The following is an 18,482-nucleotide window of genomic DNA, read 5'->3' as shown; positions in this document are numbered from 1 at the left end:
TAAAATAAATGCTTCTGCCATACTGAGGTCCACTGACCACCTGCAGAAATGTTTAAGTCACCTGTGCAGGTGAAACCTACATTCCTACAGTCATAAATCAAGTCAGGTTGATCTTTGATACAAACATTTGTAACCCTTAAACAGCTGGAAAGTTGAAGCAAATTACACACCATATAATGTATAACATTTGCAGGCATCTGCTCCTACAGAGTTTCTTCTGAAATCAAGGGTATTAATCGGGTGTTACTCTTTTGCAGTAACATCCTCTACTTCTCTGAGAAGGCTTTAAGCTAGATGTTGGAAGATTGCTGTGAGGATTCGATTGCATTCAGCAACAAGAGCATTAGTGAGTCAGGTACTGATGTTAGATGATCAGTCCTGGATAATTCCTACTCATCCCTCCAGAGAATGCCCAATGCTGGGGAGTTTTATAGCCCTATAACTAAAACTTGGCATTGCACATGGTGATTTTACATTGTCCAACATGGGCAACTGCTCCAGAGTGTCCCATTGTACCAATGTATTGGTCAACGTTTTTCTCTGTGGAGGTTTTACGAGCTGTAGGAGTGCAATTGAATACCACCACAGAGGTGTTCAACTGCATTGCAGTGGGTGTGTTTTAACCACTTAAATGGTCAAGACCAACCAGTAGGTTTAAAGTTTTACTACACGCTTCTATAAAAATTATTCAACCATTTTGCATTGTAGTCCATGTAGTTATTGAGTAATAAGCCCTAGCACCTAATCAGCCTGGGATTTTAAGTAAGTAAGTGATACTTTTTTGATCCCACAACCGGGGAAATTCCACCTCCGCATTTAACCCATCCGTGAAGTGAAACACCACATACACACTAGTAAGCACACACACTAGGGGGCAGTGAGCACACACTTGCCCAGAGCGGTGGGCAGCCCTATCTATGGCGCCCGGGGAGCAGTTGGGGGTCCTTGGTCTTGCTCAAGGACACCTCACTCACGGACTGTCGGCCCTGGGGATCGAACCGGCAACCTTCCGGTCACAGGGCCAGTTCCCTAACCTCCAGCCCACGACTGCCCCTTTAAAGGGGTTAAAGTGGCAGAATTCACTTGTGTCTGGACACTATAACATAGTAATACAGTGATATAAAACCTTGTATCTCCAAAATGGCAACTTTACACTTTAGAAAGAAGTCAATGGAACCAGATTTTTTTTCCAAGTAATTCTGTCTGTTTCTTGTGGGTCCACTCATTAGGAAATTTACACACAATGTGAGGAGCAGCATGCATCTTCATTATATGTTTCCCTCCTTACAGCCAATGTAGTATGTGTAGAATTTCTTCAGTCTTATTGGAAAATCATCTGAGGTGGCTTCTCAACAAGCTGCATAAGAGAACACTAAGACAGTGTTGTTCCATCAAAAAATAAATACCTAGATCATTTTAATTTATGTAACTTTTTTGGTCCCTGCATAATTAAATATGTGTAATTTCAGAATTATAATGTCTTCACTGTTATACAAATGTAGTTAAAACAGTTCAGATACTATTGTATACCTTAAATACCACTAATCTGCAATGAGGACTTGAATGGACCCTGCCTTATTGCCCAGTCTCAGCCTTAGGACAGAGGTGATCATGATGACTGATGAGTCCTACCCAGTGTCCGGCAGCTTTGGTCCCTGAACAGTGAACAAATGGTCGGCTTCACATAGAGATCATCTAACTACAATAAAAGTGATCATACTTGGCTTTACTCCACACTGCGTTAGTCAGCATATTACACTACACATTAACGTACAGTGACTCTTGCAGTCCACTGAAGCATTTCAGAAAGAGAAGGGCTCTGCTGACCAGCAGAGAGTTGAGCGGTAAATGTAGATTCATTGATTGACCTGCAGAGAGTTACTGTGTGTATGCGTGCTAGAGATAGAATGTGTGTGTGTGTGTGTGTGTGTGAGAGAGAGAGAGAGAGAGAGAGAGAGAGAGAGAGAGAGACATTAGGAAAGGCGTAGGTAAAGTTTGGGCCCACTTTATATTGTCACTAATAACTGTGTAGTTACAGATTAATACATGTAACAACTATGTAACTACTGGTGATGTATTAACTGTTACAGATTGATAATGGTAGTATAACCTATGTAAATACATGTTTATCTCTGACAACAGGTGCAGACTTAACAAGCAAACAATCAATACGAACAGAAAAATAGTACAGATTTAGGGCCAGCCAGTAAAACTTCAGTTTTATCAGTGTTTATCATCAGAAAGTTATCATGCATCCAAAGCTTTAAATCAGAAATACAGTCAGTTAGGGTATCGGGAGGGGACTCTGAGGGGGATGTGTGAATATCATCAGCATAGCAGTGAAAGTTAAGACCATGGCATCGAATGATCTGGTCAAGAGATAGGATGTAGATTAGGAAAAGCAGAAGTCCAAGAACTGAGCCCTGAGGAACACCACATGTAAAAGAAGTGGTGGAGGACTCTTTGTCCTTGTAGTGCTGCCGAGCGATCGCAATGTCAGGAAAACCGTGAGACTTGTCCAGTTTGAAATGTGGGATTATGTACATTTGGAATTCGCTCCTGAGAAACCATCTCCATGTGCAATCCTAGTGTGTGCAGGAGAAACCGTACATTCTCCCCAGTCCACGTTTTTCATTATAGGGCCTCAGCCTGGTTGTTGCTGACTCTGGAGCAACAACTCTGAGAATGACCCAAAGGGCCTAAACAGTGATTCTGCTCAATGTAATACTAAAGCAATCTGTAGCGGACTGACCAGAGTTGTGTGTAAGCAGTTTTCAGCTGTCTCAAAATGGCCCAATCATAGCCCTGTAACCACATAACCATGTGCACCAATATACAGTAAGTCACTTTAAACATGATGTCATTTAAGAACTGATGATGAAAGGTGACCGGTACACTCAGAGCACATACTAACAGACCACAAATAGACTTGCTTGCTTATTTACTGTACATGTACAGTTGGAGACTGTAGCCCAATTGTCCTCTAGCTATTCATTAGTAGTCAGTTTCTGACCACAGAAGCGCTTTTCTGGATATTTTTGGGTGGTGGTCCACTCTCAACCTACCATTGACACTGACGGATATAAAAACCCCAGCAACATCATTACACCTGATACACTCTTAGGAGGACCACACATGTGGTCGCACTGCTGTGCTGAGAATGAACCACATCCCAAATTTATCATTTGTCAACAGAGGCTCTCGGGTAAGAAACTGACCGGTGATGAATGGGGTAGAGGCTGACAAATTGTGCAGCAACTGTTACCTTACAGTCTGTAATTGTATACCTATATAGCAGAGCTGTACGGTTGGAGGAGCTCATAAAATGGCCAGATAGTGGAAACACAAGGTAGGTGTTTCTTTTAAAGTGGCCAGTACCTGGAAGTACAAGGTAGGTATTTCTATTAAAGTGGCCAGTGAGCAAAAGTACAAGGTCGGGATTTCATTTTCACATTTTCATCATTGCATAAATTCATTTGATTGCGTGGGTGGGTGATGATGTTACAGCCATCACTGGCATAGTCATGGATTTTCTAATGAATCTTCCAGGTAAAAGCTGAGAGAGCTTAGACTAGCCAGCAAACATCAAGGCTCATCCATTCTGTCCTTGGCCAGAAAAGGGCTGCTTTCCTAGCGGTTAAGAAGCTATGAAAATACAATTATGTGCTGCTCTAGCCAGCTCCTCAGGATAGAAGCCTCAAAAAATGAAATATAATGTCAAAATGGGCATTGAAAAATGTGACATCTACTGTGTTGAACCTCTGCCTTTAATAAAGCTTCTGTTCTCTTCAGAAGACTTGCTTTCAGTTCAGCCTTAGAAGTTGGATTTTTCTGCCTCTCATGATCCAAGTAATCAAACACATTTCAGTGGTGTTGAGGTCTGGGCTCTGGGGTGGTCAGTCCGTTGTTCAGCTTCTTTGTTTGACGCGTCCGTCTACTTTTCTCAGTGAGGTTCTTCTTGATCAGCTACACATCCTTTCAGACCCACAGCGCTGAGTGGTCTTCTCCCAGTGGAAGGACGGATGTGGATGTTTTCAGATCTGAAGCAGCTTGATTTTCTCCTCTCTCTCAAAGTTGAAAGTGCTGCTTATCTGATGGGGACAGCTTCGGTGGTCTACCATTTCTTGCACGATTGTTAGGAGTCCAAATTTCTCTGTATCTTTGGCTTTGCTGAGCTTCATTTTTGGAAACTTCTGGTTTTCCCACTTTGACTTTTCCCTTCCTCATGTAAGTGGATTATCTTATGTCTAGTCTCCTCACAAACATCTCCTGATAAATTAATCATTGGCACTTATGGCTGTTCTGACTGGAAATACAATAAAGTTGGTCTGACGTTTTCACTGCACTGTATTCTAAACCTTGAAGGCAACTCAGGATATGCTCTGTGATATTTCTAGCATGCATATGTGTGTGTGTGTGTGTGTGTGTGTGTGTGTGTGTGTGTGTGTGTTCTCCCCCAAGCTGTTTCTCCACTTTTTTCTCCTTCTTCTTCTTCTTCTTCTTCTTCTTCTCCTCTTCCCCCTCTCTCCCATCCCACTACTTCTTTTTCATTAGCATTAGAAACAGCTGCTCAGCAAAAACATCAAAGCATCCTGCTTCTGCTGTGTGTTGTGTGTTTATGCTTCTGCGTCCACGTGTGTGTCAGCTCCTCTGTTTAACGCATCTCGTAGAAACATTGATGATAATGCTGATAATGCTGTTCTTAGCACACGTAGATGTTTCTCTCTATCATACAGCACTTGCCAATGTTGTTTTTGTTTGTTTGTTTGTTTTTTTTTCAGTTTAATTGATCATTTTTTGTCTAAAATGGCAAACCCATTACATACATATCCACATCAATACCAGTATGAATGTCCATTTCAATTAATTAACCATAATACTATGAAGCATTCAGGAGCCTCAAACATCTCGAATGTTGAGTCTGTAGAAAGTAAAATCCTTTAAACTCGTGTTGTTCTACACCACAACTCTAAGAATACGATATGTTAAAGAATGTAACATTTTCACTAGTTTCTGGACGGCTTGCGGCCACAGCTGTTAAATAATTCATGCTGCTTGCTTGTAGAAACTGTTATGCAATCCAGCAAGTAGTGCACAAGCAGCATGTGGCCAGAGTGGGTAACATTATGCAGTCTAGGTACAACCTCATCCTTAGAAAGGCTAGTGTTATGATTATTACACACACTATATTTCCAAAAGTATTCACTCATCTGCCTTCACACGCATATGAACTTGAGTGACATCCCATTCTTAATCCATAGGGTTTAATATGATGTCAGCCCACCCATTGCAGCTATAACAGCTTCAACTCTTCTGGGAAGGCTTTCCACAAGGGTTAGGAGAGTGTTTATAGGAATTTCTGACCGTTCTTCCAGAAGCACATTTGTGAGGTCAGACACTGATGTTGGACAAGAAGGCCTGGCTCGCAGTCTCCGCTCTAATTCATCCCAAAGGTGTTCTATCGGGTTGAGGTCAGGACTCTGTGCAGGCCAGACCAAGTTCTTCCACACCAAACTGGCTCATCCGTGTCTTTATGGACCTGCTTTGTGCACTGGTGCTCAGTCATGTTGGAACAGGAAGGGGTCGTCCCCAAACTGTTCCCACAAAGTTGGAAGCATGAAATTGTCCAACATGCCTTGGTGCTGAAGCATTAAGAACTCCTTTCACTGGAACTAAGGGGCCAAGCCCAATATATATATATATATATATATATATATATATATATATATTTTTTTTTTTTTTTTTTTTTTTTTTTTTTTTTCTGGATGTTAGTGTGTTTGTTTAACCATTTCCAAGCCACTCCTCGAGCAAGCCCAGTATTACTGTATTATATATAGTTACAAAACAGCTCCTGGTTTGAAATCCGATTACTGCCCGACTCATGTAGACCCAGTTTTCCCATTATCTGATTACTCAAGTGCATGTAAACATGTTGATCGGATTACTGACAAAATTCTATTCTGCAGTTATCAGATTACTAAATGCATGCAAATGCACCTGAGCTGCACCTGAAAAAAAATTCATATAGAATTATAACTTGCTTTTGTCAAAAAAGCAGATTAATCAGTAACAGTTCTGCACTGTACTGTACTGATCTTTCTTCCAAAGCTGTTACTCACCACAGGACCATTCTCTGATCATAAAATATGTTTAGATTTTTAATCAACATTACTTTCACTGCTTGGAAACATTCCATAAATCGATGATTACATAAAGATACAGTGCTGAAAGCCCACCAGAGGAGAGGTGAATATTTCCCAATTAAAATTGAAATAAATTATTGCTACACTTTCATTAGTGCAATCAAACTTTTATTGCAGGCCTCCCTTTGAATGCTGTAATGTGCTGAGGACCCATGAAAAGTCAATGCTCATTTAGCTAAACTGACAGTCACCCACCTCTATGGCTGAAAGCTCTCTGTCTAATATTCTTCTTTAATGACTTTTAAGACAATAGTATGGAAAACTATCCTGCTTAAGTCCAATTTTTAGTCTAGGCGACAAGTGTCGCTCAACAAAAAATACTGAGTTTAACAGATGTCGCAGCAATGAAGGCTTTCATAGTCCTTCTCCAGCAACATAACGTTAGAATAGGTCATCATCTGTAGTTTCTATGAACAATTATAAGACAATGCAGCTAATGTAGCAGCAGGGAAACACACAGCAAAGACTGAAAACAGCTGCTACAGTGAAACTGCTTTAACCCTCTATTGCACGATGTTGCCACTAGGCAACAAACCCATTTTCCTCATTTTACACTAACATTATACATATTTAATGACAATGACAGGGTTATTAATAAAGGTAAGAGTTTGCAAGTCAACAGAAAAGCATGTATCTGGCCATACCATCTCTTAGTGTACACTTTTAAACCTGTCAATATCATTTTTTTTTGTTATGAGAATTTGCAGAAGTATGTTTGTTGCCTAGAAGCAACACTTTAGGGCAGTGGAATGGATTTAGCCAGTCACAAGCCAGAGCTCACCTGTTCAGGGAAGATGGGTCTATATCACTTCTCCCCATTGTTGCAACGTGTTGCCTCAGGGCAACATACCTCAAAATATCTTTATTATTTAAAAAAATAATGTTTTTAATAATCAAGTCAGTTTTATGCAAAAAAAGTTAATGTAATTTTTTTTTTTCAATTGCTTTCATATTGTGAGCAGTAGAGGGTTAACAGTAGGATTTTAAGCTGCAGCGTTGCTACAGCAACCAGAAATGCTACTTGCTTTTCACTCACAAGCTCTTTATGGTTTATGGTTTCATCAAAAATTCCAGTTAGTCTGAAAGTGCAGTGCGGCACACTGTCATAGAATCCGCTTGGACTACTTTTCAAAGTAGCTGCAGTCCTGCAAAACTACTTGTACCTGAAAACAGGTCTTAGAAATATTAATATATTAATACTAGATCTGAATAGCTAACAACACTTTCTGTTTCTGACAGCAGCAGAGCAGCAAAAAGTAAACACAGCTGCACACCATGACCAGCAAATATCTAGAACAGAGAACTTTGATTTTCCATCCAATCAGAGTGATCGACAGCATGTGCGCCCTTTCAGATTTTTTGATGAATGTGGCAAGGTCTGCGACACCCTAGCAGACCCAAATTCTGTCTCTTTTACATCATTTTTTGTTGAGCAACCTTTGTGGCCTGGACTATAAATAAATAAAGGGACTTTACCCAAAACAAAGTTCATTAGGAAAGACATACTTGTTGTCTGGGGATTCTTTTGGAGCTATTAGGCTAATCCAGCTAAAACGTATACCTCACCAATAAGCATCATGCAAACGGTCACACTGCACAGAGTGCAAAGACTCTCACTTGACGTTTCCTGTCCTGATTAGTCCTCTCTTTCTCTGGCTCCACCCACAGGCTTGGCCTCATTAGGACTTCTAAACTCCTGTATAAGTGTTTCAGATGATTAAAAAGACTTTAAAATCAGGCCCATAATTCTAACACTAAAAGTAAGTTTGGCTTAAATAGATGGACGGTCAGATCAAAAAGGACCTCAATCCCAATGTTAAGCATGGTGAAGGATCTGTGATGTTTTGGGGCTGATTTTTGTCCAAAGGCCTTGGGGATCTTTTTGGGAAACATTGCATCATGAAGTACCGGCGCAATTTAAAGGAAGTCTAGCTGTTTCTGCCCAAATCAACTAGGTTGTGGTTGGATGTTCCAGTAAACACAGAATCAAGCTTTGGACATGGCAACCACAGTCCCTTGACCTAAACTCTATTGAAAATCTACAGGTGAGCTAAAGAGGAAAGCCCAAAAAAGGGAAGCTAAGACCCTGGAGAATCCGGAGAGATTCTGTTTTAAGGAGTGGTCTCAGAATCTTTGCTCTTTCAGGAGGCATCATAAGAGACTGGCTGCTACATTGGCAAGAGGCGGTTGCACAAATTAGTAAATGAAGGGAAACCAATACTTTGCTTTTTTGTTGCAAAATACACTTTGCTCAAGAAAACTTAACTTCAATTAAAGTTTATATTTTTTTCTTCTATTTTCAGTGAGATTGAGCTATTGGTTTATACCCACATTCCTTTATATGAAACAGTAATTCTAACACAAGGCCATTTATAAGACCCCACAGTGCTCTTCTACACGAAGCTCTAAATTCACCACTGAAGACAGCATTTTCGGAAAGGGGGCAATAGGGGATTCCTTATCTCTGCCGGGCTTTACGAGCTCATTCCAACAGCTCCCGATGGCTACGGAGGTTAAGAAGTACATCGCTGCTGTGAAAAATGAATACTGCCTCTTTTTAATTGCTTTCAGTTTGATTAAAAATTCAGCACTTTGTAAAGGGCAGGGAAGGCATTAGAAGAGTGTGAACGTGCATATACACATGCAGTAGCAGACCTCTCTTTCTATTGAATGGGTCAGTCAATGCTAAACAGTGTCCCCTAATAAGCAGATGAAAGTGGAAAACGGACATCTGCTTGACTCTCTCCAGTAGCTTTGATCTGGCTTTTATTGTCACGTATTGCTTTATTCTGCAGCCTTTTTGTTTGGGTAGCTGTGTCCAGAACATGGTGTATCGCATAAAGTGTACTGTTCAGATTAGTCGTAACACTCTGTACTGGCCGGTCGTCACTGGACCCCTAAAATTACCAATGTAAACGAAATGCTACAGTGTCTGGCTTTTTCACAATCATCTTGTTATGGTTTGTCTGGTCAGGTTCTTCCCCTGTTCTCTCTCTCTCTTGTCCAGTTTCATCTCTGGGGGGCCTGGGGGGGGCAAAGCAATGTACATACTGGTAATAGATTGTATAACCTAGGCTGACTGTATATAGCGCTATTGTTTGTTTTTAAATGTAAATCACACTGTTCAGACCACATGGTGGGGAATGGGATCCCTGAGGGCGGGGCTTATTACATAAAACTTGGGGGTTAATTGGAGAGAGGAGGGCTACCTCTCCCCATGACTGCCACCAGAATAGTGTGGGTGAAGTTATAAGGTGAGATGGGACCCAACCTCGCGGCTGCTTCTCATGCCAATGAGTGACAATTACTTTTTCTAGCAGGTCCAAAAACGTCCAGCGCTTTTGCTTCAATCTACATAAGCCATATTTTCTCACATTATTACTATATACAATGTTAAATGCAGATCGTTCTACCCTCCGTTCCTTAAAATGATTAACATTGAAACCTTTTAATACAGAAAGGTTGTTAAATCATCATACAGTACGATAAAGTCTTTTAACATATTTATGCCTTCGAGAGAGAATTATTTGGACTTGACTTCCTCCCATACGGGACACTGGGACAAGTCACCGAAGACTGGAGCTCAGAACATAAACAGAGACCCCCCCCCCCCCCAGTGTACTGTTCTCACTGCTGGCCTCTTGAAGGAGGTTCCCACAGTCAAGTTCAAAAACAGCTTCTTCCCACGTCATAAGACGGCTCAACTCTAAATAAAACGCTGCTCCAATTCTTTTTTGATTGCTCCATACCTGGGAACTCCAGTGTAATACACTCTCTTGTATACACACTTATTTAAAATGTATTTATCTGTGGAGGGACATATGTTTACATAGTAATACACTTTTGCACTGTATTACTTTCCCGATCTCTGAGCCAATGCAACATAATTTCGTTCTAATGCATGTACAACCCCAATTCCAGTGAAGTTAGGACGTTGTGTAAAACATAAATAAAAACAGAATACAATGATTTGCAAATACTTTTCAATCTATATTCAATTGAACACACTACAAAGACGAGATATTTAATGTTCAAACGGATCAATTTTATTGTTTTTTGCAAATATTCACTCATTTTGAATTTGATGCCTGCAACACGTTCCAAAGAAGTTGGGACAGGGGAAACAAAAGACTGGGAAAGTTGAGGAATGCTCAAAAACACCTGTTTGGAACATTCCACAGGTGAGTGTCATGATTGGGTATAAAAGGAGCATCCCTGAAAGGCTCTGTCATTCACATTCATTTACAATAAAGTCTGTCTATGTCAAAGTCTAAGTCTAAGTCTAAGCCCGTGCTTGGGCTGTGATTTGTGGGCTGTACCTGAAGGTATTTTAAAGTATTTTTTAGTAAGAGAGACAGAGAAATCAGGGTCAGATCATAAAAATATGAATACTCAGGTGTTTAGTTTTTTGTTTTTTGTCTTGGCTTTTGATTTAGTCAACTGTTTACTTTCACTGGAGAAATGAGTGGCAAGGCCTTTTCTGTTATCAGTGACATAAGAAAGGCGATGCTAGTTTTAATAAAGACTTTATTATCTCTCTTAAAAGCAGTGCTGCAGTCACATCATAGCAGATTGCTACTAGAATGTCTGGTGGACAGGATAAAGGTGAGATAAACAGAAGAGAGACGCTAAGAGTTCAGCAATGAAGCTTAGAAGAGCATCTTGTCCATGTTTGCTGTTTTCTTTCCTCGTTCCTCTGCCTCCACACACCAGCTCTAAAGGAAGCGCAAGCGTTTGAAGGTCCTGAGGGAGAAATTCAGCACCGCTCCAGCTCCTTCATTTTGCTTGGTTAAGAATATTAAATCAGCAGCTGTTCATCTGTATGTATTTCACTCCTTGCGAGGACCGAATCCCCCAAGGATGATGAAAACATTTGGTGGTTGCGGGGACATTTGGCTGCTTTCCTCAAGGATTAATGCTTGTTTTCGCCTCAAAAAGGAGCAGAAGCACACACAATCCCACTTCCTACACCTTGACTCCTTCTCTTTGGTCACCCCCTACTGTTTAAACCCTTACACTGCAACCTAATTATTCAGCTATTAATCTTAAGACTTATCACTCAGTAATTACTATGAAATTAATATATAATTATGTAGTTATTGCACAGAAACGTTTCCACGCTGCCCTTCATTGCGTTTAAGGGCTTAATTCTTGTTTCAAATGATTGTTGGAGAGAATATGACTGTTTTTAGACCAGGGCAGAAACAAAATGAATGAACAATGTGTGATTAAACATGATATAAATACAGTACTGAGTTAATCTATTTCATTTCTATTCAAAAAAGTTCAAGTTCTTGCATTTTCAGCACATTTTTTTAGGAATTCAGACACAGGACAATTCATTTGCACAAGGAAAAAGAAAGTCAAAGGAAAACCGGAGTTTTTTTGGGGGGAAAAAACAGGAGTTTCTGAAACTGGACCCTCTAAGGTTGAAGAATGTGGCAACACATCAAATTTAGCAAAAGCAAGTTTACCGAAAAGAATGGAAAAACGGAAGAATTTAATATTATATGTAGTTTTTGAGGCTTCTGTGTAAAATTTTACCCAAAATTATGTTTGCTTGTTTTCCTGATGCTGAAAAATCAAATGTTTGAAGGGTGGTCTCTGACTTTTGCACCAAATTGTTCCTCCCTTACTACAGTTTTAGCTTCTAGTCTGGGAAAAGCTTCTAGTCTAGTCTCACTTTCCCACAGGAAGCCAGCCGATTCCCGCAAGTGCTGAATCACCCTTAAGTACTTCTCCTTCTGAGTTACGCAACAGCAGAGCTCGCGATGCTGGGAGGCTGAAGCTGCACACTACTTACATTAATATCTCCCTTTTCAGACATACAGTATTTTAACATAAAATCAATGCAAATGTCTGTGAAATAAAGGCGGTGACCTGTTTTTATGACTGTGCATTCATTTCAGTGAATTATAGGATATGTGTCGTTTATTTACGTCACATGTCAGAAACCAAACCAGCAAATCTATTTAAAACGACCGACTCCACATAGTTTGAGGCCAGTAGACATGCAGTTAGTGCAGTGCTAACTTAGTGGAGTATAAACCTCTATTACTTGTTAGCTGTATTAGCCTAAGAGTTCCAAATAAAGAAGCTGGCCTTCAGCACCAAGCAAGCCTTGCCTGATTGATTTACTGATTGGCAAGTTGAAAAAATGATATACAAATTTACAATGTAGACAAATAAAAAAATATGTTCATCATATTTTCAGCCAGACTCACTTTAAAGGGGCTTTTGTCAACACAAGTGATGTTGTTGATGGAAGAATTATAGAAAAATAAGAATTTTGACTTTTAAATGGTACAGTGTGATATGATATGATATGATATGATATATGATATGAAATATGATATGATATGATATGATATGACATATGAATCATGCTTGTTATGACCAAGGACCAAAAGAGCTGTCAGATATCAAATATGACGTGTACATGCAATGCTAGAAACCAGCACACAATAAAAGCAAATACTGGACACCAAACATGTCAGATTAACTACATTTGGGGTCTGAACTATGTAAAATGCATTTATTCACTGAGCTATACTTTCCATGCACCAGTCCCACGTTACTTAACCATACTGGATAAGTCTCTGCATTACTAACTAAACAATAAACAATAAAAAGTTTGTTTGTTACATGTCCTGAAGTGATACTACGCAGAGACATGATCTGAAAATGTTTCCTTTTATTAATTATTTGGATCAAGCTGGTTCCTCCGTTAGTATTAAAGCAAACAAACAGTTAATCATTATATATACTGTATGTACACACAGGCCACTTTATGAAACCCTTGGTTTGTGGCTCCACCTTGCTGCAAAATAACCAAAGTGCAACTTAAAATCTTTCATTTAAACTGTCCATGTCAAAATACACACATGTACTTACAGACAGGTAAGAAGCACAATTACTGGTTTACTTTGGTTCATCTTCTACATGAAAAGACATTAATGCAACCTTTGCATGGGACATATTTACATATGACTCTCATATGAAATTTTCTACAAATTTTAATGCTTGATTACAGTTTATCTGTTGAATTTAATTTAACGAAAAACTAAAATAAAATGTGACAAGTGCAAACATTTGGACATACACTTTCCTTAACCGTCCACTCTTACTTTAGCAATGTCTCAGATTTGACTCATTAGGCCTTAGTCCAAGTCAAGTGTAGACTGCCCCAGAGTTTAATGCATTTTTCCAACCTCTCACATTGTGGCACAACAGCCATGTGCTCATCTAAGCAACTGACTGAGCATTTGATACTACATATAATGGACTATTACAAAGCAAGAGAAGACTATAAAAGACATCATCCTGCTTGCCATTTACATTGTCCCTAATGTCATTAGGAAATGGAGGTTAAGGAGAACGGTTGAAGTCAAAAAAAATCTGGAAGATCAAGAAAAATCTCTGAAAACTGCTCATAGACTGACCGAGAATGCAAAGCAAAACTCCCACATCACTGTTGAAGATGATGCAAGAACAGTGATGCATTGGCTCACTGTGCAAAGGTGTTCAACAGACACCATCTATGTAGAAGGGTAAACTGAAGGTAACCTTATCTGTGATCCCATCACAAAAGTCTAAGTACAAAGTATGGAAAACAATATCTAGACAAGTTATAATCTTTCTGTAATTAAATGCTCTAATGAAACAAAAATGTGACTCTTTCGCCACAACCACCAAATGTATTTTTGGAGAAAAATGAAAAGAACACCTTGCAAACTGTTAAGAATTTGGGTGGATTTATTATGCTTTGGGGCTGTGTGGCAGGAAATGTTTTAGGGATAGAAAGAAAAGATTCCATGAATTATTCACAAATTCTGGAAGCCAATATCCCACAGTCAAAGAAGAAACTAAAGATAAAAAGAGTTTGGATATAACACGAAGACAATGATCCAAAAATATACATCAAAATCAACCATGCACAACTTCAAGAAATGAAATATTCAAGTTTTGGAATGGCCTTCACTGACTAGACTCGAATATTTTTGAAATGCTGGAAATCTGTGGTTTGTTGTGCATGCAAGATGACAATATTATAGAAGCTTGCTTTGTGCACTGGTCCACAGTCATGTTGGAGCAGCTTCTTGGCCGTGTTGCTGTCATTCCCAGTCACTTCCACTTTGTTATTATCCCACTCACAGTTGACTGTGGAATATTTAGTAGTGAGGAAATTTCACGACTGGACTTGTTCCACAGGTGGCGTCCGATCACGGTACCACGCTGGAATTCACTGAGCTCCTGAGAGCGACCCATTCTTTCACTAATGTCCGTAGAAGCAGTCTGCAGGCCTAGAGGCTCGGCGTTACACACCTGTGACCATGGAAGTGATTGGAACACCCAAATTCAATGTTTTGGATGGGTGAGTGAACACTTTTGGCAATATAGTGTACAAACATAGCATATATTCTTTCTATTGTCTATATTCCACTACTATGTAATTGTTCTCATCAGGTCCCATTACTTTCTTCTGACAGGATCTGACGCTAGCTTGGCCCACAGTCTATCCCAGAATATGGCCTGTTTTGGGAGGTCTTTAGGCCAGTCTATGTAGGTTCTTGTCTTTACTAAGCGAGCCAGCCTGTGGTGGGCTGAGAGATGTCGAGCAGGGATCTTCTCCAGGAACACAAGTATCAGGATGTCTCTTTGCTCGGCCAGCAAGCGGTGCGTGGCCAGGCTCATCTCTAACAAGCACCATTTGCTGCGAAGATAGTGGTGGCTGACCAGGCAGAGGGTGCGGCGGCTCTTGTATAGACTGTCCGTGATGTTCTCTACAATGTCCAGGCCAAGCTGAAAATCCCTGCTGTGCAAGCAGAGGCGCAGGAAAGGGGGCCCCCGTTTGTCCAGGTTAGGAAGAAGATCATCCACCACCCAGCTTTCGTCTTTTCCACAATATGAGACGAAGGCATCAAACTGATAGCATCCCCTAGTGTTCCCTCGCATGGCTTCTTCCACCCAACCACGTGCAATATAAATAAAGGCCAGAAGGTAGTCACCAGCAAGGTTATGGAGTAAAATCATTAACATGAAGAAGAATATTCCAAGAGATGTGGATGCAAACAACACAAATTCCATGTCTACGAAGCAGTTAGCCTGGGCAAACCTTTTGAAGCTGTGAAGGCCATTGGCATCTTTACATGCGTAACCTGTCTTTTCATAAGTCATTATCATGGCCACTTGAATTTGCTTTTGTAGCTCTGCCCATTCATTGAACCAAGCATTGTCACAGCTGCAACGCAGCACCACATTAGACAGAAAGAGCAACTGCAAATTTACAAGTGGCCTTGGAAAGTTTTCCAATAAACTAAACTCATAAGCCCCTATGAGGGTAAAAATTTTCAGAGACTTTAAGTCTCTGGTAACATCTTCGTTCAAAGAAGGTATGCGGCATTCATAGAACTGTAAATGTTCTAACTTGGTAAGATTGTGGAACATTGTTTTAAGATGAGGCTGTACAGAGAAGTCTGTGTTCTGGAAATATATCTTTTTAAGGTGCAAAAGTGTGTTAAGATCAACTAGATCTACAAAACTGGACATCACTTGAGGCTGAAACGAAATATTATCCAAGTATTTGAAATACTTCCCAGGAAACTGGGAGCCACATAAGAACTGCTGTGTCATAATGTTAAGGCCCACCACAGACTGAAAGAACGGTCTCTCACACTCTTCAAGACTGACCTCTTTTCCATAGACTTGAAGAGTAAGACCAGGTCTAGGAGCACTGTTGCTTCCAATGACTATGTTCATGGGACGGCTGCAGGAGCTGATGTAAAGATGAGTGAGGTTGCTTGGGAAAGTACCAAATATAAAGCCTAAGTTTATCTGGACCTTTGATGTCTTGGTTGAGGCTTGCATGAGGCATCCGATGGAGAAATTCTGTAAGGAAGCTAATTTGGTGAAGGATGAGGCCTCTATGTGTTTCAACACATTGTAGTCAAGCATCAGTGATTCTAAACGATCCAACCCAGAGAAAGTGAACGTCTTAATTTCAGAAATGTTGTTGTGCTCTAGGTTTAATATCTTCAAACTTTTTAATTGCTTGAATGCAAAGTCATCAATATAAGAAATGCCATTATTTTTCAAGTCTAACTGTTCCAAACTCTCCAGACTCAGAGGTGGTATTGAGTGATTTGCTGTGATCTGAGCAATCTTGTTGTCATTTAGACTCAAGAATTTCAACCTACTCAGGCCCTTAAATACAGCAAAGTTTAAAGAGGAGATCCTATTTCCAAGCAAATCTAGATGTCGCAAATTGTCAAGACTTTTAAAAGTCTGTTCAGTCAGAACCATTAACTTATTTGACTGCATATTTAATACTTGCAACTTTTCAAGTCCTTCAAATGCAAAGTCTTCAATCACGGATATGCCATTCTTAGGTAGTATAAGAGTACTGAGACTTTTTAGACAAAAAAAACACCTTCTTGTAATCTTGAGGTGGTCAGCATAAGATAGATAGAACATTTGTAATGATTTAACAGGATCAGAAGTTTCACAGAGAGAGTCAAGTGATTGCAGTGGAATATGTTCAAACTCCGAGACTGTGAGATTTTTGAAAAAATGAATGAAACTCAAGTCCACAAGCTTTGAAGAGCCAGCAAGTCGAAGTTTTTTAAGTCCAAGACATCCATTAAGTTCAGTATCAGATTTAAGCTTAAAATGACTATTCAATCGTAGATCAAGGTGTTCAATGGAAAGACCAAGTACAATTTCACAAACTGTACTAATGTTAACACGCTCTGTCTCAAGTCTCGCAAGCTCTCTTACTCCAGACTGCAACAGCTGCGTCTTCAAATTGTTATTCATGGGCATTTTTAAAGCCCAAATCTTCGGAAAGTATTTTAAGGCACCTTTGTCCAGAAATCTTAGATTCGGAAAGCTAAAAGTGACATTTTTCAGGGTTTTAGAAGCTGCAAGCAAAGCGTCATCCAAGAAACCACAACTTCGATTTCGCAAGATGACTATCTCTTCGGCTTCGAGCTTCAGCGAGATGAGTGATGTTGAAACTTTAGCAATTCTGCATGAAATTTCCGGGAACTCACTTGCACATCCAAAGATTTCCAGAGCTCTTAAACCGCTCAGTGCATTAAATGCATCGATTGCTATTGCAGACACATTGTAGTAGTCCAAATACAGTTCCCTCAAGGCATGCCCAAAAGCGTTTGACGGAATTGATGAACTGCAGCACTTTTCAGATTGAAGCGATAACAGCCACAAATTTGGCAACCCCATAAAAGCTCTGGCATGAACGACCTCAGGACATCCTCTTATGTGCAACTCTTCAAGGACCATAAATCGGCTAAGTGCATTTGAATGTATTTCCAGTCCGCGAGCTGCTTTCAGGCAGAGAGTGTTAATCTGAAGAGGGATTACAGCCAGGTCCAGCTTCAGGTCAGTAACGTCTAGACAGCTTGCTGTAAGGATTCTCCTTGGGCAATCGCCATACCAGCCTTCCATCACTTTATCTTCATAGACGAGGCATTTGTCAGATAACCAGCATTTAGCAGGTGATAACAGGAGCAAAGTGGTGACTGAGAAAAAGAAAAACATTGCTAATGTCCCGAATTACTGCATCAGATGTGATTCTGGCCGTCTGTTTGGTCCAAGTTGACAAAAACAACAGCAATCAAATGTATTTGAAGAGACTGGTCTGCATGAATGAGAAGGTTTTTATGTTTCTGCAGCTTCTACTGCGCCTCCTACTTTTAGCAGTTTTTGAGGTGTTCACTTCCCTTTTTGCAGGTTTAAATGGGAGCGTGTTCTAACTTGTCACTTCACTAAAAAAAGGAACTTCTGTTAACCTTCAGAGTCTCTTTCTGAATCTAGTTCCAGCAATCAATAAAAATACCCCTGGTGTTAGCAAGCAATAGCGAAGTGAAAATGTCCAGTGGCTGGTTGCAGCAGCTCTGCATAAGTTCAAACGTAGACTAGTTGTAGTCCAAGTGTTTACTAAGTTCTGGTTTACTCATTACTGTATTCAAACGAGTTGCTTCACAACTAGTTTTAATGTTGAGCTTGGTAGTTACTAAATACACTAATCAGGCATAACATTATGTCCAAATATTCAGTAACTACTAAGCTCAACATTAAAACTAGTTGTGATGCAACTCGATTGGATACAGTAATGTTACTGCAGTGCTGAGAATGATTCACCACCCAAATAGTACCTGCTCTGTGAGGGTCCATGGGGGTCCTGACCACTGAAGAACAGGGTAACAAAGCATCAGAGAAACAGATGGACTACAGTCTGTAACTGTAGAACTACAAAGT

The 18,482-nt window shown here is 40.1% G+C and overlaps 1 protein-coding gene across 1 annotated transcript; it reads right to left on the bottom strand.

Moving 5' to 3' along the window:
• Positions 1-14,675: 14,675 nt before the first annotated feature.
• Positions 14,676-17,762, bottom strand: LOC108441455 (toll-like receptor 13). The gene has a single exon (XM_037538490.1). The coding sequence runs from the start codon at positions 17,760-17,762 to the stop codon at positions 14,676-14,678; it is 3,087 nt and encodes a 1,028-aa protein (XP_037394387.1).
• Between the last annotated feature and the right edge of the window lie 720 nt (positions 17,763-18,482).

Source organism: Pygocentrus nattereri, chromosome 5 (assembly GCF_015220715.1).
Source record: "Pygocentrus nattereri isolate fPygNat1 chromosome 5, fPygNat1.pri, whole genome shotgun sequence".
Taxonomy (NCBI): domain Eukaryota; kingdom Metazoa; phylum Chordata; class Actinopteri; order Characiformes; family Serrasalmidae; genus Pygocentrus; species Pygocentrus nattereri.
This window is presented reverse-complemented; position numbering and strand designations above follow the sequence as displayed.

What these genes read in the sequence shown, in the direction of transcription:
- LOC108441455 (XM_037538490.1), bottom strand. Translation starts at nt 17,762, where the DNA reads ATGTTTTTCTTTTTCTCAGTCACCACTTTGCTCCTGTTATCACCTGCT.